Source organism: Chaetura pelagica, unplaced genomic scaffold, assembly GCF_000747805.2.
Source record: "Chaetura pelagica isolate M959 unplaced genomic scaffold, ChaPel_1.0 scaffold192, whole genome shotgun sequence".
Classification (NCBI taxonomy): Eukaryota; Metazoa; Chordata; class Aves; order Apodiformes; family Apodidae; genus Chaetura; species Chaetura pelagica.
In genome coordinates, this window is record NW_009952570.1 from 761,931 (window position 1) to 785,063 (window position 23,133).

The window sequence follows — 23,133 nt, forward strand, 5'->3', positions numbered from 1 at the left end:
GGGAAAGAGGGACTTGATCTCAGTGCCAGCACCCAAGAAAGGTGACCTACTGAACCCATCATCTGCCCAGCAGCTTCTTGGAGAAAGATGCAAAAAGTGTGGGTAGAGCAGCTGCCGTTATCTGCAGGGCTGGTGACACAGTGCCAGAAACCCTGGTTCTAAGGATGGCTGTGGACAAGTGGAGAGGAGTATTTTCTGTTTGCCCACCTCAGAGAGGCCAGGAGCTTGGACATGTTGGGCACTGGGCACTTCTGACACTGGACAATGCTCAAAAAGTGGCTTCAGACTGAGAAAACAAAGCCAAATAACTCCATGTGAACAGCTGGCAGTCTGGGCTTCCCAAACCCCACACAACACAGGGAGAAATGTGAGGCAGAACAACCCAGGACATTCCTGATTTCCAGCATGGAACAACAGTCATAAAGGCCTCAGGCTGCACAGACCCAGCAAGGAAACCTCCCTGTGACTGATAAAGACACAAAACACAGCTCACAGAGGACACCTGGGGATGCTGAAGGCACCAACACAAGCAGAGACCAGAGATACAGCAGAAGAAGGAAGCAGTCCCAAGGAAGCAGCACAGCAGACAGCAGCTTGCTCAGCTTGGCTCTGCATGGAGCCAGTTGCTCTGATAAGGTAGGAATGAGCCAGGTCTGCTCAGCCCCAGCACAGCCACCCCAGCACCAAACACCCCAGCACCAACTCCCACAAGCTCTGGAAGTGCATCTGGAGCATGCGTATGAGCTTGTCAGGCTCCATGTCACACAGCTGGGTCCACAGCAGCTCTTTGTTCATTGTCTTCTGAATCATTTTCCCTCTTGGTCCATTTTCTCATCAGTCACACCCTACTTTCAGATGCTTGGTAGACAGAAGTATCCTGTAGCTTTCAGATGTACCCAATACTTTTTTGTCCAGGATACAGAATTCTGTGGCTATTTTCTGCTAAGTAGTCTGGGCAAGTGACTGCTTGTTTTACAGACAAACATCAGCATATCTCCAGATCACCCTGGAGGGGATTGACACCACCTGACAGAAACTAGGTCATAGAAATCATAAAGTAGTTTAGGTTGGAAGGGACCTTAAAGATCATCTAGATCCAACCCCCTGCATGGGCAGGGACACCTCCCACCAGCCCAGGTTGCTCCAAGCCCCATCCAACCTGCCCTTCAACACTGCCAGGGATGGGGCAGCCATGATTTCCCTAAGCAACCTGGGCCAGGGTCTTACTATCCTAGATATTATGGATTCCCCAGGTCTACTGACTGGACAATTACTTCAGACATCTTCAACCCAGGAAGCAAAGAGAAATTGAAGAGATGGGAATAATTATCAGCTAGAGAGGTCTAGCAACAGTCTGTGTCTTACAGAAGAACTCACGACCCCATCTCCCCACAGGCTGGAAGTGCCAGGGTCCTGAGGTTGAATGCCACCACCACTGTAAGAGGAGGAATTAAATACCACAGGTCAGTGATGTCCATGTTCTGACCTTGCTCTACACAGCACTCACCAGCCATCATCTCCTGACAAGGCCCACTATAAACCAGGAAGCCAGGGAGGCCAGCCTGGACCCGGAGATGCACTTACAGTAACATATAGACCAAGAGACCTGCAAGGCAGAGCTTTCTCAGCAGGTGAGATGGGACACTGTGGCACTTCTGCTCACAGAGCAGCACCAGGCAGACCCAACAGGAGTTGGCAGTAGCTCAGGTGCCATGGCTTTAGGACACACCATACCTCTATATGTTCCAGAGCTTTCTGCCACACCAACTGCTTTTCTTCAGCACTGTAGCCAGGCATGGATAGGATGTTGTGAATATAGTTGAAAACTTCTTCCTGTAAGGCATAAACCCGTAAGAGGTACAGCATGTTCTGCAGCACCACCAAGGGTTCTGGGTTTTGCTAAGGGAGAGCATTTCAAGCACTCTGAGCATGACTTCATGGCCAGTCCTCTCTTAGCAAGTCAGTTACCTGCAGGCAAGATGATCCCTAAATACTCCCTGAAGAACTGCCAGGAAAAAAAAACAAACCCAAGAGGAAACTAATAGATGCTAAATGTGTGAAGCACTGAGGTCAAAGAGAATTGTTCTTCCACTGTTAGAAACATCCCTGTTTTGCTCACAGGGACATCACTCTTTAGCTAGGAGGCACAGAAAAAAGAACACTCTGCCAGAGGGTAGGTCAGTTTTCCCAACATTTTCAGGAATTTCTCTACAGAATTAGCCTCTCCTCCAGGTTCTTCTGCAACTGTCCTAGCTCAGCTGCTCTCTTGTGCCTTATTTTGGATCACCTCACTATCACAACCTATCTCTTCCATTTCCTTCAGCCACACAACTTCCAGGTTTCACAAGGTGGGATCAAATTTGCCAGACTCTCCTTCCAACTTGTGTTGGTGGTAGGGAAGAGAACCTAACTTATGCCCAGGCAGAAGGTCATTGCAAAGAGATAACAAGGGCAGAGACACTCTGTCCAGGGGGAGGAAAGAGAGTTAGCATTGTTTAAATTGAAAAAGGAACCAAAAACGGGGTTAAGTTAGGTTAATGGTTGGACTCGATGGTCTCTTCCAACCAAAATCTTTCTATGAGTCTAAGTTTAAAAAGAAACCAAAAACTCTGAAGCTTTTACAAAATAAGTTCCTCTCCAACACACAAACACAAAAAGTCTTGATTACATGAAAACTCAGCTGTAAAGGAAGACACTTGTAAAGAAAGACTTACAGGAAAAGAGCAGGGCTGTTGTGCCCACGCACAGCATTGCCAGCAAGATGGACTGCCCTGCCCTCCTCCCTAATGGTTTGGGTTGGAAGGGATCTTAAAGCTCATCTAGTTCTAACCCTGCTGAATGAGCAGGGACACCTCCCACTAGACCAGGCTGCTCAGAGCCAGCCATGAAGAAGAAAGGCAAGAAGCACCCAATTTACTCACCTTTCTCACTGGGTCCCGCAGGTAACAGCCAATGATTTTGTCGTAGCGAAGCTCTCGTTCATACATGAACTCACAAATCTGGTAGCTGGAATGAAAAGCACTTTCCATGTTAGGAAAAATACTCAACTGAGCCAGCAGAGCAGAGGTAGGTTGCTGAGATCCAGCACAGTTTGGCAGCACTCGAAAGAAAATACAGCCTGTTTTACAAAGGGCTTGGAAGTGCCTTTCAGCACAGAGCTCGGGTGGCTTCAGGTCACATCATTTGCTATCAGCCACAGGCCACTCAGCCTCCCTCTTTTGGGAGGTTATCAGACAGAGCAGAGAAAATGTGAGTTACAAAGGTGAGAGGCAAGGGACAGAAGCCCTTAAAGAAATCAGGTTTCCCTAGCTCTGCTGTTCAGAGATCATCTTCCTTATTTCCATCACACACTCGGCTCTGAGCGAGGCTGGTCCACAACACCAACTGGAAGGTCACTGCCCATGACCCAGTCATGTACTGACACAGCTTCCTACCCTCAGATCCTGATGAACCTCTTTAATGTTTTGAGACTTTAGATAAAACAGATGCAACAGAGACAAAACAAATGAGAAGCCTGCTGAGGAACATTACACTAGAGTTTTTCTAGCTCTGATGGAATCGGCTGAGCTGGTGGTTCTGGCAGTCCAGCTCTCTGAGGCAAGGAATAAAAACACTTTTGTTGGGTCTGAAAAATTTGGTTGAGTAACTTCTTCCAGGACACACAGGAAAAAAGGGAGTGGCACACCCCACCACAGCTCCTCTGCCCCTCTGGTTCTTTGTAGTATAGTGGATTAATTCACATTATATCCACATTGAAGACTTGGGTGAAGATGCCCTCCCTGACTCTGTTTGGGCATCACAGACTCTTTCTGAAAGTGTAAAGCATCTAAAGGAGACAGTGGGAATGTTCAGCCCTTCCAGACACTGTTTGTCTCTCCTACTCAATTCTATAATGAGTACCATGGGGGTGGTTTCAGACTCCTTCCTGCTTTTAAATCCACCTGTGGGTCTCACCCCAAGGAGACATCTCCATCTGTCAGGGGTAGAACTTTCAAACACACAACTACACCTTTGAACAAAGCCTGGGCTCTGGGATGGGATGTGCCCAAACTCCTCAAGCTCCACAGGGTTTCAGTCTGAAGGGTTCCCACAGCTCTGCCCCCTCCTATCTTAACAATATTTTCTGTAAAAACACCCAGTAGAGAGAAGACAGAACAGGCTAGATCTAAATATGAACATATTCAATGAAGCAGATGTGAATGCACAATGAAAATAATCCCAAACACAGCTGCAAAGCAGGAAGCAGACATGTGGAGGACAATGCTTTGGAGATGTAAAGGAAGTCTTTCTGTATCAGAAATGACAACTTACAATTCTGCTTTCTCTGCCATTTGGATGAGACGAGTCTCTTCAAACTGCACTATTCCTCCTGCCTGCAGCAATTCCAGCAGGACCTGCAGATATTGGAGGCCAGTTATTTATACTGCAGCAGCTGGACAGCCAGTGTCCGTCACACTGCTCCTGCTCCACTCAGCTCTGGATTAATACAGGGCTTAGTCCACAGATAGATTTTTTTTAATGGACTGTGCACTAACTCTGGAGCTCATGCCCTCAGCCAGGTCTGCTGCCCCTGTTCTTACTGCTGGCAAAGCCCCCTGTGGGCAGGGCTGGGGCAGGATCCTCCTCCACTCCCTGCCCAGTTCTCCCATGCTGGCCACCACTCCTATGCTGGGTGACTGCAGTGGCATCTGACCTTCAGCCAGCACATGTTCCCAACCAGGCTGGGCTCTGCTCTGCAGCCTGGGGACACCAGGGGCTGAAGGAAACATTCCCTCCAGACCATTACCTGCTGCCTCTCGGAATGCCGGGAGTCGTCGTCTGGACTGCACAGGAATTCTAGGACCTGCACAAGGGGGTAAAAGTGAGTCTGACTTGACACAATGAGCTGACAGAACTGTTGCAGCTGGAAAAGACCTGAAAGATCACCAAGTCCAACTGTCAACCCAGGGGGCAAAAAAAACCCAAAAACAAAAAAACCCCCAAAACCCAAACCAAAACACAAAAAAAGCCCACCACAAAACCCCACACTCCACAAACCCCCACATGCCCAGTGGGGCATGTCCTGAAGTTCCAAATCTACATGGCTTTTGAATCCCTCCAGGGATGGTGACTCCACCACCTACCTCCCTGGGCAGCCTGTCCCAGTGCCTGACCACTCTTCCAGTAAAGAAACTCTTCCTACTCCCCAGTCTGACCCTCCCCTGGTGCAGATTCAGGCCATTTCCTTTGGTCCTGTCGTTATCCACTTGGGAGAAGAGGCCAAAGCCCCCTCACTGCCCCCTCCTTTCAGGGAGCTATGGAGACCAATGAGGTCTCCCCTCAGCCTCCTCTTCTCCAAACCAAACACTCCCAGTTCCCTCAGCTGCTCCTCACAGGACTCCCACAGGACAGCAGTGCACTCTGGAGGCACAACTCATCTGTGAACTACTCTCTACTTGGCCCTATAACTAAGGACCCTACTGGATTAACCACAAACTGCTGAAAGACTCCAGGGAGGGAAACCTAGGACTCTGCACCAGGATCTAGAACCAAACCATGGGGAACCCAGTGAATACAGAACTCAGGGATCCCATGACCCTGCCTTGGACTGTACCCCAAAGAGCTGGAGCCACTGCACTGACCCTTCTGACTTCTCTCCTGGACTGTGCCAGCCCTCCCAGAAAAACAATCATGTAACTCAGACAATTTAATATAACTGTAATTACAGTGTTTAATCCAAATCCATCTGTCCACAGACTTCCTTGGTCCTAAATTATAACACAGGGCACATTTTCTAACCTGTTTTTTATCAGTGTTCATGTATCCATATTATCACCAAAGCTCAACTGCTGTAGCCATTGAAGCCACCTCCTCAGGCCCAGGAATTTCTGGGACTCCAGCTGGGATATAAAATTAACCTGTGCAAGCTTCAGGCACACATTGGTGCACACCAGCCTATTCCAAACAGCAGAGAAGAGTGGCCACATCAACTAGAAATTACCAGGTACCTATAGAGGCTCACTGATCACATTTCAGTTGGCACTCCTTGTCTCCATACCCTGGCACCTTCATGTGTAAGAAGTGACAACAGAGGCACCAAAATGCTCACTGGGGGTTAAGCAGCTTGGTTCCTGTCCATATGGGCCTTTGCTTCCCCTCTCCTGACAAGGCAGTGACCACCATTCCATGGAGAAGAGCAGAGGCTCTTCCATCTCCCTAACACCTGACCCAGTTTCTCACACAATTCCAGCAGGCAAGCTGAAATATGGAGCTTGCTGTGCTCCTGTAGCCACAGAATCACAGGCTGGCAGGGGCTGGAAGGGACTTCTGGAGATCATCCAGTCCAAACCCCTGCTAGAGCAGATCCCACAGGAACACATCCAGATGGGTTTGAATGTCTGCAGGGATGGAGACTCCAAAGCCTCCCTGGTCAGCCTGTCCCAGGGCTCTGTCACTCACAGTCAAGAAGTCTTTTCTTATATTTAGGTTAAACCTCCTGTGCTCCAGTTTGTGCCCATTGCCCCTTGTGCTGTCACTAGACACCCTTGAGAGTAGTTTCTCCTACTCCAGCTTTGAAACCACAACATGATGCTCCCTGTTTCATAATGCACCCATCCTTTGTGAATTGCTTCAGTCCATAGCACCAGCCAGGCTTTCTGTGGTGCTGCACCCTCTTGGGAATTTTTTCCATCCCTCACAAAAAAATACTTGCCTGGTCAAAAAGTGTCCTGTTCACAAACAATGTGTTGTTGGGCTTGGCAAGCTGGCGGGCAAGGAAGGTGAAGAGACAGCCAACCTGGGATGGGGTGAAGTCAGAATTCTCTACCATGACCTGAGAAGCAGGAGAGAGAAAAAGGAAAAAGAAATAAAAACAAGTGATTCTGGAGCTGCCTTTGGGAAAGCAATCAGGGCATTGCAGTGAGAAGTTCTTCTGCAGCCACCATGTCTCCCCTAACCCAGACATCTACACCATCTCCTGATGTTAGTCCATCCTGAACATCCAGAAGGCAAATGACCTTCCATGGCACTGAATTGTGTCACCTGGAGACACAGCCAGAGGATGTGTCCTTGCTAAACCACCTCTGTCCTACAGCTAAAGAGGCTCATCCTCTGCCAGGTACTCAAGAGAGACATTTTTGCATGGCCCTGATTTTGGGGTGTGAAGGGTTTCCCCACCCAGGTTTATCTCCATCTCAGCAGTGTGTGAACAGAGAGCAGAGAAATGTTGTCACAAGAGGAAAAAAGATAAAATCAATAATTACAGGAGAAAAAAAAAAATTCTACATTTGACTTCAGGCACTCAGCACTTCAGCAGAGGAACTGATCCAATGACTAAGAAAGGTTTGGGAGAAGTTTCTTTTCTCACATTAGCCTATGAATATTTTGAGAAACTTGTGGCTGTGCTGACTTGAAATTACAGAAAAATGAATCGTCTAAGAGTCACTACAAAAGGGATCTGAAACCTGGGAAGTGCTTGTCACCTGCCTCACATACAAAAAGCGAGTGTGATGTGTCCTGACTTGGAGTTTCACGCTTCTAAAAAAAACCCCAAACACAAAGGGAAAGTGAAATGCCCCTGTTTGGAGAGTCACCCTGTGAGATCAGTGGGTTTAGCTTGGAGGAAATCCATCACCTGAACAACCTGTCAGTCTACATCTGAGAACTGCTCTAGCAGAGCCTAGACACAGAGCATCTCACAGTCTATAACCTCTCAGTCTAAGCTTGGGAGATACAAATTGATTCCCTAAAGTGACCTGGAGTTCCAGATCCCTGGAGATGAAATACTAATGGCTTCTTAGACAAGTGGAGGCAGTCAGGTAAGACACATTAAAAATTAAGTGGAGCTCTACTTCAAACATCAGCTAATGCCATCACTCATTTTTAATCTTCAATTTTAAAAGGCTGTCTTATGCAGGAGCCCAGTCAGAATGGTGTTAGCTCACAACATTAAATATATGACTCACTATAACAGCAGGGGTGGTTTATTCATTTTGGCCAAGCATGTGGCCAAAAGACAAAACACTTGGCAAAGTTTAGATCAGCACTAACAGAACGTCTAGGTTGGTCAAACTGTTTTCCAAGAATGGCTATATCCTAACTGTGGTGGTTTTTTTTTCAATGATAAATCTAAAGTTTCAGGATTTTGCTTTCATTTTTATCCAAAAGGAGAGCAGATGCCAGATGAAGGGCCTGAGAGTTCTTTTCACAGGGAAGTGGTTCCCTGCAGATACACCTAATCCTGCAGCACTTCTCGCAACCACCCTCCTCCTCCTCCAGGAGCAGAGCTGAGCTCTGCCTTGCTGGGCAGAGCCCAGTTGCTATTTGCCCAGCAGAACAGGGCTGTAATCAGCTCCATCCAGCCCAGCAGGGCCACAGAACCCACCCCAGCCCAGGAGCACAGCTGCAGGTGCCACCTCCTGCTGGCAGTGGCTAAAGACAGCAAGGAGCCCGGGCTGCCCCAGCACAGGGCTGACAACATCCCTGCAGCTGCCACCACCTCCCCTGCCTGTGCCCTGGCTCTCAGCTCCCTGCCCAGTGGCAGGGAACACTACTTCTGGTATGTTTATACATAAACATCTCCCAAGTGGGGTTGCTCATGATTAATGCTGGCAGCTTGGAAGGGGGAAAGCAATGGGCGTTTGGCAGTGACAGCTTTTCATGAGAACATTCCTGGTTAGGGAACAGGGGCTGCAGCTGACAAGGGGCTTCCAGAGCACCAGCGTGAGAACTCTTTATATTCCAGGCAGAGGGTTTCACCAGGACCCTGCTGACACTGTGCCAAGCACAGGATTCCTGGGACCTTTTCACCTGCTCAGAAGGAATCGTGGAGCAGAATTGATGAGAAGCAGATAAAAATTAACTTCAGAGTGCAGAGAGGAGAAATTTGACAACAAGGACCCAGGTGAAGTCACATACAAGGAAAGGAGAGCCCTCTGTCACCATATCTTCTGAATATCCAACCAACAGCCTTGGCTGAGGTGAATCCAGGCTCCAGCCCCTCCCATTCTCAGAGGTGTCATCCAGGGCAGGACTGGAAACACCTCATCCAAACGACAGCCTTGACTGCAGTGTTGTCTACAATCTGTCAGATGCAAACACATTTTTAGGCAGACTCACTTTCAGAAGTATGTCCACAATTCTCTGTTGGTATTCCACAGCTTGCTTGTCATTCTTGATGTCTTCAAAAGTCTGCAAGAGGCAAAACACTGACACCTGGAGAAGAACGTTCTCCTCTGCTCACCCCAACAATGCAAGCAAACACCAGGCAGCAGCCACATCACAAAGCTGACAATGCCCTTTCTGTGCACAACACCCAAGCAGCAGGTTCCAAGAGTGAATTTGCTCTTTTGTAACTCACAAAATGGTTCTCACATATTTCAGGCAAAATTAACAGGTCCACATAGACAAAGGAAATTCAAGAAACTTGGAGAGGGAGAACAATGAGTCTTTATGGAGAAAGATGTAGGTACTACATCCTGTACAAATATATTATTATTGTTTCACCTGTGCTTTAAAGATGGCCTCTGTTACCAGAGTCTTCACTGCATAATGTTACTTGCATCAATTTATATTTAGGGACAGAGAGGACTGTTGAGATCTCCTCTGCTATCTTATAAAATACACACCAAAACTGCTCCTGCATCAAGGAACTCCTGGTTCAGCCAAAGCACAAACTTTTACACAGAAATCTTCCAGCTCATGCAACCATGCCAGAGATTATGGAAGGCCTGGTGTTGCATTTTTCCCTTGGAGATCAGTGAGCTCTTACCAGAGCAAGCACATTGAGGAACTCCCGAGTGTCGAAGTGCAGCAGGGTGCGGACATGGGGATAGACCTCCTCCTCCACGGAGCCCTCAGCCGAGTGCAGCCGGATCAGGAACTCAAACACCTGCCAGGAAAATTCAGAAAGCCACAGCAGATATCCTGTTGAGTTCAGGTAACTGACAGCACCTGGGAAAGCAGCATTGTTACCTGCTTTGCACTAAGCTTTAAGGCACCTTAGGAGCCCACCAGTGTTCTTACTGGAATGGTGCTTGATGCAGCTTGTTAGCAGGGAAAAGTCTCCCCCTCCTTAGACTCCCCAAACAATTTAATATCAAGGATTACAACCGGAGGAGGGAAGGTTTAGGTTGGACATTATGAGGAATGCTCTAGGTGCTCCTACTTCAGTGGGAGAGTTGGACTAGATGATTTCTAGAGGTCCCTTCCAACTCCAGCAAGGCTGTGATTCTACCTGCTAGTGCCGAACCCAGCAGCCCCAGCACACTCCATCCCACCCTCCCCCAACTGGGGATCTGTGGATATGCAAGAAGGAGTGATCTGGATTTAAGTGGCAGGGCACATACCTTCACCCTGCAGATGGGAATTACACCTAGAGGACAAATGGATGTGTGTCCTCAACATCTGAGACTGGATAAGCCTCAGAGGTGAAGATAGAGTGACAAGGACTGACAGAAATTAACCTACTGGGACCTACCATGTGGAAAATGCCTGTGCCGAACTTCTAGCTCTGAGGCAGGAAAACTTCAACAGAAACTGAAGTTTTAGCAACAGCCGAAAAGAGGAAGGAATGTTTAGTTAAGGTTTTCTTTGATGTTCTCTCACTATCTACTCCTGTCAATGCCACGTTACATGCAGTTGAAAACAGGGAAGATCCTCCCACATTGGACACATCAGAGTCAAGTTTAGAAAGAAGAGAGAGCCACAAACTGCTGCTAACTTTGTTGTAAAGTATGAGGAAAAAACCAATCAAAATTAGCACCACTAAGGACTCTGTTCCTATTTACAGATGAAAGAAATATTCAGATTGCATGACTTCATCTTTTCCCAATGTATATGGTATTTACAGTGGTAGATACTCATCTCACAGGGATACAGCTCTCAAATTTATTCATAGTTTTCTACCAGGAACCCATGAAATAAGAAATACGCAGCTTATTCTAAAAACCTCGTATGGGAAAGTTTCCTTCCACAAGGTTGCTCACCTGATTTTTAACCAAAGGTACCAGATCTTCAGGAATATCACCCAATGGATATGCACGGCCTGCCAAGCAGCAGCTGCAGAAAAGGAGGGAAAAGGCATTTTTAATACCTCCTGACATTAAAGAGACTGAGGAAAACAGCTTATTTTTTTAGTCAGTTCTCAGGATGCTCTTAAAATAAGCCAAATGCATTTATTTGGTAGATCATGAAAGCAAGGCCAGCAAACAGCACTGCTGTTCATACACAACAAACAAATACCCTGCAGGAATTGAATTCCAAGGTATGCCATTCCACAGCAGAAAAGTAACCAGGGAAACTCAGGAACTCTCACCAAAAAGACCCTTTTCTCTTGCATTGTAGGAAGCAGGAGTAATGCAGAATTTAATGTTCACTCTCTTGAAGAGATTCCAGAATGAGGAACTCACTAACTAAGCACTCATAGTGCAATCTCAGCATGACCCTCTGGAAATCCCAGGCAGGACAGGAAGCAGCAGCAGAGCTCAGCTAACCCAAGAGGTGTGACAGAAAGGGCTAAAACAGCTCTTCAGGCTGGAATCCTTGGGCAAGGAGCACCGTGTCACTCACAGCACAAACTCAATTCTAAAGATAAAGACATGGCTTATCAGCAGTGACTTCAGTGCTAAGTCCCCTGCTCTGTCCCACCCACCCCGTGTAGCAGAAGCCACTGTAGCTCTAAGGCAGCTGCACAAAGCAGCTCTTGCTGTTTTACACAGACCTAGAAACACACTTTAAGATGATGCACCCACAATGAGTTAAACATCTGGTGTCACACTCAGGGAACACCACACACTTTCTAAAGGACCTTACCTTATATATACAAGCAGCTTGTTGCCCATTATCACCTGCTCATCTACAAAACAAAAACAATCTGTCATCTTTTATTCACTAGGAACATAGAAAGATGCAATTCCTTTTGCTAGCTGCTAGCAAAGCATCTCACCTAATGTGCCCTGGCAGGAAGCAGAGCAGCTCTGCACACAGTAACCAGTACTAGAGCACTTCTCTGTTCTCCAAAACCCTTACATTGGGTCTTTATTTCATCCGTTTGCTGGAATTTATGAGAGACATTACAAGGGCTTGGAATGAGCTTGTAGTGAAAGGACAAAGGGGAATGAATGAAAACTGGAAGAGGGGAGACTGAGGTGAGACATGAGGAGGAAATTCTTTGGTGTGAGGGTGGTGAGAGCCTGGCCCAGGTTGCCCAGGGAAGCTGTGGCTGCCCCATCCCTGGCAGTGTTGAAGGGCAGGTTGGATGGGGCTTGGAGCACCCTGGGCTGGTGGGAGGTGTCCCTGCCCATGCAGGGGGATGGATCTGGGTGATCTTGAAGGTCCATTCCAACCCAAACCATTCCATGGTTCTTAGATGACACCAACTCCAACCCAAATCACTCTGTGATTCTATGAATCATCAAGTATTGAAACTACAAATCCTTAAAGGGAAAGAATCCTGTACCTGTGAGAGACTTCCCAGCATTCAGTGGAGGAGCAATGACTTTGAACAGCTTCTGTAACAAGAAAGGCAGCAGTGCTGAAGCAGCTTGGAAAGCTCAAAGCACAGACTGTGTGTGGTTTTAAAGCAGGGATCAAGGGGGCATATTCCCCACAGGAACTGCTTCCTCACCATGGTTTATAATAAAAAGGCAGAGAGGACACCAAGATGTGGCAAAGGATGCTTTTCCCAGCTGATGTTATGACATACAAAATAAACAGCCTTCATTCAACCAGATCTAACCCCAAGCACAGGCCACACTGAAAAAAGCCATGGTTAGTAGTCCCAGAAGTCACAGTCAGAGCTGAACTGCCCAGTCTCACCTCCTGCTCCTGAACCTCCAGCCCACCTAGCAGGGTCACCAGACAGCCTGTGGTTTGGCTATGGATGCAGCAGCAGAAGTTATTTGTACTCAAACAGCAGAAGTTCCAGAAGTCCTTTTTAAAATCATCCCCCCTTTCAAGAGTCTGCTTTCTGAGAAAAACCACCACTAAAATTTGGACAGTTTAAATATTTCCACACTCGACTGGGCCCAGCTCTCTCTCCCAGCATTACTGAGAAATGACCAGCAGTGTTTCTGCAGTGAAACACCTCGAGGTCATAGCCACAGACTTCAAGAGCAACTGGCACATGAGACACATTTCCAGGTCACTAGCTGCACCATCAACAGGCCTCTCAGTAACAGCATCACCTCCAGTCCTGTGCTCACTGTTGGCAGGTAACTCCAAGTGGGGGAGATTTCCATTAGAAAGGGGAGATTCCAACTGGACTCCAGTAGAAAATTTTTCGCCATGAGAACACAGTCAGACATTGGAATAGTGTCCCAAGGGAAGTGGTGGATTCCCTTCCACTGGCCAGTTCCAATACTCAGCCTGACAGGTGCTGGGCCACCTCATTTCAACTATATTATTACCTGGGATGGTTGGACCAGGTGATCCTTGAGGCCCCTTCCAACCTGGCATTCTGGGATCTATGATCAGTACTAAGAACCAAGCCTCCCTCAAAGCCAGGACTGTTTCTAGGAGGTTTTTTTTCTGACTTCTGAACACAGGTTAAGTTGACCTTTTGTTTCCATTACTCTTGAACAGATATTAACACCCCGTTGTGTCAGCAGAGGAGGAGTATGAAGGGAAAACAGCACGAGGTGTTCACAGAACATCTCACACCCACAACCCCCACCAGCCCCACTGTGCAGGGAGCTGGTCCCTCCTCAGCACATCCCACCACACAGCCAGGCTGACCAGCAGCACCAATGCTGTCAGCAGCTCTGCAATGCAAACTCCTTTAGTCATCATGTTCTTCTCTTCTGCTGCTTTTGATTTATGTTATTAACACGACCACACTTTCTGCTTTAGCTTTGCAGAGCTCTGCTTCCTCAGCAGGGAAATTTGTGTTCTAAAGCACAGCAACTACAAATTACTTTTCTCCTCTGCTGCAACTAGTGAAATAAGCTGCATATATCATGCATGATTTCTTCTTTGACATTAAGAACAAGAATATACACACACACTGAATGAGAAGACAACACATTGGGTTTGAAATGCTGCTTCTCAGCCTGTGAGCTGAACATACCAGAAACAACTCTGCACTGAGCAGCTTTCCTACCTCCATGGGACTGATGAAGTCATTCATCCCACTGTTGTAGACGTAGATCATGGCATCATAGAGGTGGTTTTCCCAGCACAGAAGAACCACCTGCAAAGCAAACAAAGCACACTGTTAGATACACAGCTGCTCTTAGCTCCCTGTTTTCTCATTCCCCTGTCTCTCCAACACAGCCTAAGCCCCTGCATTTGCATCATTCCACTGAATGATTTAAAGCAGAATTTCTACTTGCAGAAACAGTCTCTGCAAGGACTCCAAAGGGAGCACCCAACACAGGAAATAAGGGATCTAACTGTTGAGACTCTAACATTCATAGCCTACACGAGGTTAAGGAATTGCAAAAAAAAGTCATTTCTTCAACACCCTTACTGTACTAGTTGGCCTCTTGGTTGGGTTAGTGAATCATTTTGTCAAGCTCCCAAACAGTTCCCTCCTAGGAATGGAAGGCCACATTGTGGGAATAAAACCTGGCCAAGGAAAAGAGTACAACCCAGCAGCAACAGCTCCTTGCTCTGCTAACTGTGTTGTGCAAGAGCAGGCACCTGAGCAGAGGAGGCTGGCAGGCATCTCATGGACACAAACAGCTTTGGGTTTTAGCTCCCCTACAGCCTTGATCTTAGGTAAGGAACTCAGTAGATGGGGATTTTCCCCCTCTAATCTGCTCTCCTGAGAGCCCCCTGTAGTGCTGTGTCCAGTTCTGCAGCCCCAAACATATGAAGGACATGGAGCTCCTGGAGAGAGTCCAGAGGAGGCCATGAAGATGATCCAAGGGCTGGAGCAGCTCTGCTCTGGAGACAGGCTGGGAGAGTTGGGGTGTTCAGCCTGGAGAAGAGAAGGCTCCAGGGAGACCTTTAGAGCCTGAAGGGGCTCCAGGAAAGCTGGGGAGGGACTTGGGACAAGGGCAGGGAGGGAGAGGACAAGGGGGGATGGATGAAAACTGGAAGAGGGGAGATTGAGGTGAGACATGAGGAGGAAATTCTTTGGTGTGAGGGTGGTGAGAGCCTGGCCCAGGTTGCCCAGGGAAGCCGTGGCTGCCCCATCCCTGGCAGTGTTGAAGGGCAGGTTGGATGGGGCTTGGAGCAACCTGGGCTGGTGGGAGGTGTCCCTGCCCATGCAGGGGTTGGAACTGGATGATCTTCAAGGTCCCCTCCAATCCAAACCAGTCTGGGATTTTATGATTCCAAACAGGGAAGATTAATTGTAAACATCAGACTAGTCCTGACCAACCAGCAGCTTCCACCACATTCACTTGCTGGCACATCAAGTTATGCCAGGACACAAACAGGGGGAGCAAAACACGTTTATAGGAGCATGGGTGTCACAGAATGGACACTAAATAATTCCCACATCCATTGGATGTGATACCAGGGACACAGGGCTAAGTTGTGTACCAAATTACTGACTAGAAGGCAGGAATGGGTTGGACTATGCAAGACTTGTCAGTTGAAAGGTGATACCTTGTTTTCCACACCCTTTGTTGTGCCTAAAAGCACAAGAAGTTTGCACGAGCACCTGGGGGCTGCTGTCCTTTATTCAGAGGAACTCAGGACAACAGGCAGTACAACATCTCACCTGCTGTATGTCTAAGCTGGTGATATCCATATGCACAATGCAGGCTTCCAAGTTTTCCAACCTGTTCCTGTCTTGGAAGTGAAGCAGCAAGTCTTTCATCACTTGAGCTGTGATTCCCATCAGCTTATCACTTAAGATATATGGCTCCAAGCACTCCAGAAAGATGCCCTTAGCTACTGAATTCTCACTCATCTTATCATATATCTGGTTAAATAACAGATCCCTAGGAGGAAAGAAGTGTTGAGTTATCAAATAATCTTAAAATCTCCCTACTTGTTTACTTTCTGAGGGCTCAAAATTAACCTCCATTTTCTCTTTATTTCTCAAGCTCAGCAGCCAAGTGCCCTGTTCAGCTCCTATACTGGAGCAGCTACACAGAATAAATCAGCAGCAAAAAACCTGCTGTTAGAGGGGGAATGATGATGACAGGAAAAATCTATCAAAACTGCTTCTTTCTTCAGGGGAAGCTGTGGGGGAATAGTTTGAAGCCAATTTGTCTTCCTCAATACATCAATGAAAATTCAAGACACTTTTCTTTGAGCACGAAATCCCCCGACTTTAGTATCAGTTTTCAAGTATTCCTCTGGGATAGATGATGTGGCAATGATGTGATATGATTCCTCCAAACCATGGGAGATGACAGGAGGTAGCACTCAGGACTCCATGGGCTGGGGATCTAGCTTGGGGGACAGGTTTGCAGAGCCAGACTTACGTGCGCTGCAGCAAGAGGCAATAATCCACTATGACAGGCACCACGTCCTGCGGGAGGAACACAGAACAGCTGTTGGGATTGGCCCAAACCCTGCCAAAGAGCAAGTCCTACAGAGCACAAAACAAAGCCTGGCCCACACAGAGCAGAACCAAGGTGATGTCTGAGGCAGCTGGTGGCTGGCACAGGTACAGGTTTTCCCTTATGCTGGCTCATGTGGACAAAAGCTCTAGTCCCACTTCTGCAGAGCACAGAGCATGCACAGGCTCTGCTCTCACCACAGCTGAGTCCTGGTTTCATTCAAAAGCAAAGACTAACTAAAAATTGAAAGGAACTACACAAGAGAGTCCTCTGGAGAGCCATACCTGAAAATGTTGCTCCATGACCTGGATTTTTCCTTGGTCAGGACACTTCTTCAAAGTGCGATCAGCGTAATGGAGCAGGATTTCAACCATCTGAATGACAAGGAAGAAGAAAAACCACTCACATCTTGCCCTAGAGACACCACTTGGCAGCACATGCAGTAGGACTGGCTGCACTGTAAACTCCTGCTTGAGCCCTTGTCCCTTGCTGGGTATGACCTGCTGTGGGCAAGAAGGAGCAGAAGGTTGCCAAGAGGCAATGGCATAAGACGGCACCGAGTGCCCCAGTGGGACACTGCAGACCTGCACTAGCTTCAGCTGACTGAGAAACTGGGCTGCCCCCAGGTTTTCAGGCAGAGGAACAAATCCTGAAGCACATCTGGGCCCTGTTTTCACCAAAAGCTGAAGTTACAGTATCTTAAACAACAAAACTTATTTACCTACAAATAAAACATACATGTGGAATGAAGTACAGTTGAATAATTCTTGCCATAATTAATATTTTAAACATACCCTTCCCAGAAAAAGGTTCCTGGAACAACTGACCAGGATCAGTTGCAGAGTTTATTTCATGTCCATGTATACCAGGACCAAAGTTTCCATCTGAGAGCGAGCAAGGTACCTACTGATGGACACTCACCAACCAAAGGTCAGGAAATTCTGAAGTGACCCTCAAAAAACCTTTCTCTCCACTGTGAGGAGACCAGAGATCTCAAGGCCTGGATGACAGCGGCCCACTTTGCTTTGCTAACCCTGCAGATTTTATCCCCACTTTTACCCAAAAGGTCTTTCCAAGTCTCTTCTAAAATCCTGCTCCCAATCTTAGCAAGAGAAACATGAGCAGAAACTCTACAGCTGGATTAACGTCTGGAGGACAGAAGCCATCCCTTCTAGGACCACAGTTCATAGCACATCATGACAATTCAGGTAGGAAGAGCTGAGAGACTCACTCTGTCTGCAATGACTGCCTTCCTCCTGCTTGTGTCCCCAGACAGGCCTGGAAAAAATTAGAGTGAAATAAAATGAAGCTTTTCTCACCTAAGCTCCCAGTGAAAGTATAAAAACCCCACAGTTCAGATGCTACCACTGAGATGCAGAGGTCAGGATATCTAAATACACATTTTGGTGTTCCCCTTTTAGCTCATTCTTCTTCTGAAGAGCTTATTCTCCCAGTGCAGAGGCTGCTCCAGCACAGGAATTGCCAGAACAGATCTGAGTGCTGTGAGACATGGAGAAAACAATGAACAAGAGGCTGTCAGAGCCTGGGGACATGAGGCCAATTGCTGGAGGCTGCCTTGGTGCAAAGAAGCTGAAGTGCACTCTAAGGGAAAAAAGATTTCTTAAATGGCAACTCAAAAAGACAGTAATTCTTTGAATACTGAAAAACTATCTGCTTCATTGTATGATACCCAGGCATTCAAACAAGACACTCCCTCATACACCTGCAATTTCAAAGCAGGAAGGACTGGAGTCTCACCTGTCAAAACCATCAGAAGTTGTTTGTTGAAAAGTCAGCATGTCCAGTCCAAACCAGGCTGCTCAAGCAGCACTTTCTGGCATAATTCCCATGTTGTTCCCAAACAGCCACATGCTCACAGGGCATCCTCATCCACAGGACACATGGTGCCAAACACAACAGGTCTCTCAGTCAGCTGTGGTTAGGTAAACCTGAGTGAACATACCTGCTTGGCAGAGCTGACACATCCTCACCCTGACCATTACCTGTGGGTCACACATGACCTTCAGGAATATTTTAGCAAGATATTCCACACCTGGGAGCACCTCCTTGATGGCAAAGTGACAACTGACAGGAGTCACAACACAGAGCACATCTGGTCCTCACCAGGGCTCACTCACCAAAATCCAAACCAACCCATACAAAGGTGCTGTTTCTCCCAAACCCAAAGCAGCACATCCTGCCTTCTCTTCCTAAATTAAATTATCTTCCTTTCCCTTTTTCCCCCCCCTGAAAAAGTGATTCTTACATGCCTGGGTTTAAAACCTTCCTTAGTGGTTTCAGTTAAAAAACCAAGCCAAACAAACACACACCAAAACCAACTTACCTACTACAGCCTTTGCTTTACCTTCATAAAAAGACCAAGCTAGAGCCAGGGCATCAGTGAGACATTCTTGTTTCAGAAGGTGGTCAACCCTCTAAAAGAACAAGTAATATTGGACCTTAGTATTACAGAAAATATGATCCCCTCACATTTAAGATCCACATTTCCCAGGAGTGGGTCATGACTCGTGACAATGGAACAGGAAACTTCAGATGCTCTCAACACATTGCAGTAAAGGACAGTGTCTCAAAAATACTCTTTCATATGTACATTTTCTCCTGGACAGTTAAAAAAGACTAAGTGTGAGGCCCCAGTACACCAAGTCCCTTTGGGCTACATCTTAGCTTTGGTACTTGATAGATGGAAACCCAGAGCATGACCAAGTGCTTGCAATCACAACCAATACTTTCCATCCCCTATCCTTGCCTCATCACTTAAGAGCACAACAGAAGACTCAGCCATGTTCTCAGCACACAGGTGTACTCATCCTTCTTATTTTCTTCTGTGCTGCCAGCCAATAAAGATGGAAGTAGATCATGAGTGTTTTCTACTTAAGGAATCAGCAACACACGAGGTTGAGCACCACTTGTCTTGTTACATCAGGTCAAAATGTTGAAGTGTGGTTTGAGAGAAGAGAGATCCTGAGCCTCAGGCCAGGACTCTCGCTGTGGCACCAACTAAGCCTCAGCCTCACACCCTAACACTTCACATACACAATTACAGCTCTTGAGAAAGACCCTTTCAATAAGGAGGCCTCCAGCACAACAGGAACCATGCAGTCATTCAGAAGGAGGTTGGCTCAGAGCACATCAGCTGTGACTGCTGAATCCCAGGAAAGCAGCCTTCCAACACCTGGAGGGGGCCTACAGGAAAGATGGGGAGAAGCTTCTCACCAGGGAGTGTAGTGATAGGACAAGGGATAATGGATTAAAATTGAAGGAAGATAAATTTAGGTTAGCTATTAGGAAGAAATTCTTCACCATGAGGGTGGTGAGAGCCTTGCCCAGGGAAGCTGTGGCTGCCCCATCCCTGGCAGTGTTGAAGGGCAGGTTGGATGAGGCTTGTGCAGCCTGTTCTGGTGGGAGGTGTCCCTGCTCACAGCAGGGAGGCTGGAGCCTGATGATCTTTAAGGTCCCTTCCAACCTTCACCATTCTATGAAACCATGGCTCAAAGCACAACTCTTCATTAACAGTTTACTGGACCAGAGTTGGTAGTGAATTGGCTGGAGAGAAGACTAGCAGAGGGAAGTGATCTTGGAAACTAAAAGCAGGAACTGTATAAAAAGTTCAATAGAGCTGAACCATTCTCATTTTATTTAAGGTCCTGATCCAGCACCACATGCAGGAGCTAAGAGTCACAGATGAGCACAGCAGCCATAAAGCAGGAAAAATGGTGAAGGCCACAGCTTAAAGGAGCAACATGAGACTGGAATGAATGACTATTGGAGTTCCTTGAGAATCAGCCTTGAAGCCCCCACTCTACACAACAGCTTGGTCAACTGACTTGGCATAAGCTGAATTTATTAATGAAGTTTGCTGATGAGCATCTACCAGCCTGTGTGATGAGCCAGCTGAGCAGACACAGCAGGACCCCCTGCAGCTGGGTGAGGGGCATGATGCAATCCAGTGGTACCAGTGCCTACAGCAGAACCCAGAGCTTAGGCACTGGTGACTGTCCAGAGTGCCAGGGGCCACTGGCATCATGTAACCCAAGGAACTGCAAAATGAGACCCAAGGACTTACGAGGAATGACACAGCTAGCAGAGGCAGTGAAGAGCAGGTGACATTGTGAAGGCACCTGTGAGCCCCACCCAGAGTGACACATGCCAAGGTGTTTGCCTAGGGCCAGGAAACCAAGCAGAAGGGAGGTGCAGAGAGCAGTGACCATGAAAAAGAAGGGAATGGGAAGGTAATCTTACAAGAGGATAATGAAAGAGTGATGGTACAAAGGAGAAAGGGCTGTTCCACTCAAGTGAAAATACAGAAACATATAGACATGAACAGGTCACTAAGAACTTCAGTGTGGAACTTGACAGGGTTTCAGCTGTCAGAAAAAACATGGTTAAAAAAGGAATCAAGGATCTAAAAACCCAACTAACTTTCCAGGTGGTCTTTGATGGATTTTATGAGGTAGTTCCTGCAGTAGCTGGAGACAAAATCCAGTGAAGCAGATGTCCTTCCACTCCTGTGTGCTCATCTGGCAGCCAGAAGGCTGACACCTACCCAGTTCTCCCAAGTCACACCCTGCACCAACTCTGCCTTGTCAGCAGAAGCTGAAGCATGACTGTCTGGCTTGGCAGAGCCAGGTCCCCTCTCAGCCTGCCCAGCCCCACAGAGCCCAGCAGGGAGGGAGCCTGGGCTCTGCTCACAGTGCTGCACCATCCCCCCAACCTCCAGCTAGATTTAAGCAATCCCAACCTACCAAGCTGCAGAGCTTTCCTCTCTACCTACCTCTCTCCAGCTCCTCAGTGTCATGATGTGCACAGACTAAAAAAAAGGGGGAAAAAAAAAAAAAAGATTAGATTCTTTCTGTGCTTCAGTTGCCCATGCAGCCTGTGGTATCCCACACACCCACCTGAGCAAGCTAAGCAAAACAACCCTCAAGCTTGACAAGGCAGGAATATATTGAATGGTTGCATTAAACAGAAACCATCTTTCACATGGCCTTACAACCCACCTGCTCCAGGACACCACCTCTCCCTTCTTCCCCTATATCCATAAGCCATCCTATAGGCCACCTCTCTCTGACTTTTCACCCACAGCAGGACAGGAAAAGTGAATTGGATATTCTTTTTATCATTCCGTGCAAAGGAGTCTGGTCTTCCCTCCTGTCTTATTTTCTTCTGTTAACTCATTAGCACTTTTAAGAAAGAGAAACTGAAGCTTAGGCCAGAGCAGATGTCAGTAAAGTAATGGTCACTCTACCCTCAAGCAGCATCCACCAGGGCACTGTGAAACTATGACAATATTTTACTTGGTTAAAACCAAATCACTGCTCATTTTTTTTAATCCCATGACATAGGTGCACAAAGAACCCACCCTTGATTCCTATCTCCATGGACTAAAAACCTGCCCTTCTCCAGAAGATGAGCTACCATCAACAGTGTCTTTTTGATAAAAACTCCCCACATTTACCTTAGTTCCAAGGTAGAAGACCTGACCACCACAGCTGCTGATGGACTGATAACAAGCCTTCTCTCCAACCAATGCCTACAACAAAAAAAGAGAAATGCAAGTCAAACTGCTGCTTGTTGTCAGAAAGTTCCCCAAGAACTACATATATGTAGTTAAGTTTAGAGACAGGAATCATCATGAGGACTGGGAGAAAACACCACAGATCTCTGGGCAGTACTAAGTAAAATGTTTTGCTGTCACACTTCCCTGCTTGTGAATGCAGCTGAAAAGTGCTCCTAAGCTGCCCAGGAAACACAAAGGAATCAAAAGGACCCAGAAACAGCAGGACTAGTGCTCTGTGTCTACCCTCAGATCCCTCATAAAAACGTGACAGGGGCTCCTTCCTTGCCTTCTGCTCCTTCACACATCATCCTCCAGAGCAAACGTGTAGGAGACACAGAAGGAAAGAACCTTGTTGAACTGAGAGCTGCTACCCCACGAGTCTGCATGGCAGGAGCCAGTGCTGAAAGGGCTGCATTAGGACCCTTGCACCATGTGAGAAATGGAGATCACATCAGAATTAGAGCTTTTAGCACAGAGCATGGGCAGAGCTGTTTGCCCTGTGCTTCCCTCAGTCTGGCAGGTAGGGAAGCTTCCTGGATCTCTTCCCACTGCTGCAAAGTGTGTCTGTTGAGGGACTGCTGAAACAACACTTCAACCTGCTCAGCACAGAACCTGAAACAGCAGATACTCCCTGTTCTTTAGGTGCTGCAGTAGAGGAACAGGGTCTGACAGGCTCCATCCACAACCCAGGCACCTCTGACACCAGAATCTCTCTTAAGGGAGCAGCAGCCTCCTCTTAGAAGGTCTGCAGAACCAACACAGGAAGAGGTGTATTTCTGATCCTCTAAGCCATGAAACAAAAGCCCCCCAGCAGAAGCTGCCCTTGACTAGGTTGTAATTCCTACTGAAATGCAGGGAAAGAAACTGTCTGTTTCACACCCTCAGTACTTCAGAGTGGCAAAGACTTCAGATCTCATCTGCCACTCACTGTTGGTGAATTAAGCAGGGGTCTTTTCTAGACTCACAATTGCATTACCAGGCAGCATTTATTTGGGCCCACCAGTTTCTCAAGCCATGTGTCTCTGGCTCTGATGGAAATCACCAGAAGTCCTCACAGGACACAGCAGGGTTTCTGGAACTGAGTGAGAAGCTCTGCATAAGGACACAGCCAAGCAG

General features: G+C 47.3%; 1 protein-coding gene across 1 annotated transcript in view; it reads right to left on the minus strand.

The window, feature by feature from the left end:
• VPS8 (vacuolar protein sorting 8 homolog (S. cerevisiae)) overlaps window positions 1-23,133 on the minus strand; it is a 93,963-nt gene that overhangs the window by 31,300 nt on the left and 39,530 nt on the right. The window contains exons 16-33 of the mRNA XM_009993533.1: window positions 21,916-21,990; window positions 21,232-21,267; window positions 18,784-18,874; window positions 17,671-17,717; window positions 16,724-16,813; window positions 16,362-16,408; window positions 15,650-15,872; window positions 14,078-14,167; window positions 12,437-12,488; window positions 11,791-11,833; window positions 10,965-11,037; window positions 9,749-9,868; window positions 9,097-9,168; window positions 6,692-6,811; window positions 4,787-4,843; window positions 4,312-4,394; window positions 2,922-3,006; window positions 1,735-1,833 (exon numbers count right to left, since the gene is read on the minus strand). Of these exons, the coding sequence (XP_009991835.1) occupies window positions 1,735-1,833; window positions 2,922-3,006; window positions 4,312-4,394; window positions 4,787-4,843; window positions 6,692-6,811; window positions 9,097-9,168; window positions 9,749-9,868; window positions 10,965-11,037; window positions 11,791-11,833; window positions 12,437-12,488; window positions 14,078-14,167; window positions 15,650-15,872; window positions 16,362-16,408; window positions 16,724-16,813; window positions 17,671-17,717; window positions 18,784-18,874; window positions 21,232-21,267; window positions 21,916-21,990 (1,503 nt within the window). The remainder of the gene's footprint in view (window positions 1-1,734; window positions 1,834-2,921; window positions 3,007-4,311; window positions 4,395-4,786; window positions 4,844-6,691; window positions 6,812-9,096; window positions 9,169-9,748; window positions 9,869-10,964; window positions 11,038-11,790; window positions 11,834-12,436; window positions 12,489-14,077; window positions 14,168-15,649; window positions 15,873-16,361; window positions 16,409-16,723; window positions 16,814-17,670; window positions 17,718-18,783; window positions 18,875-21,231; window positions 21,268-21,915; window positions 21,991-23,133) is intronic.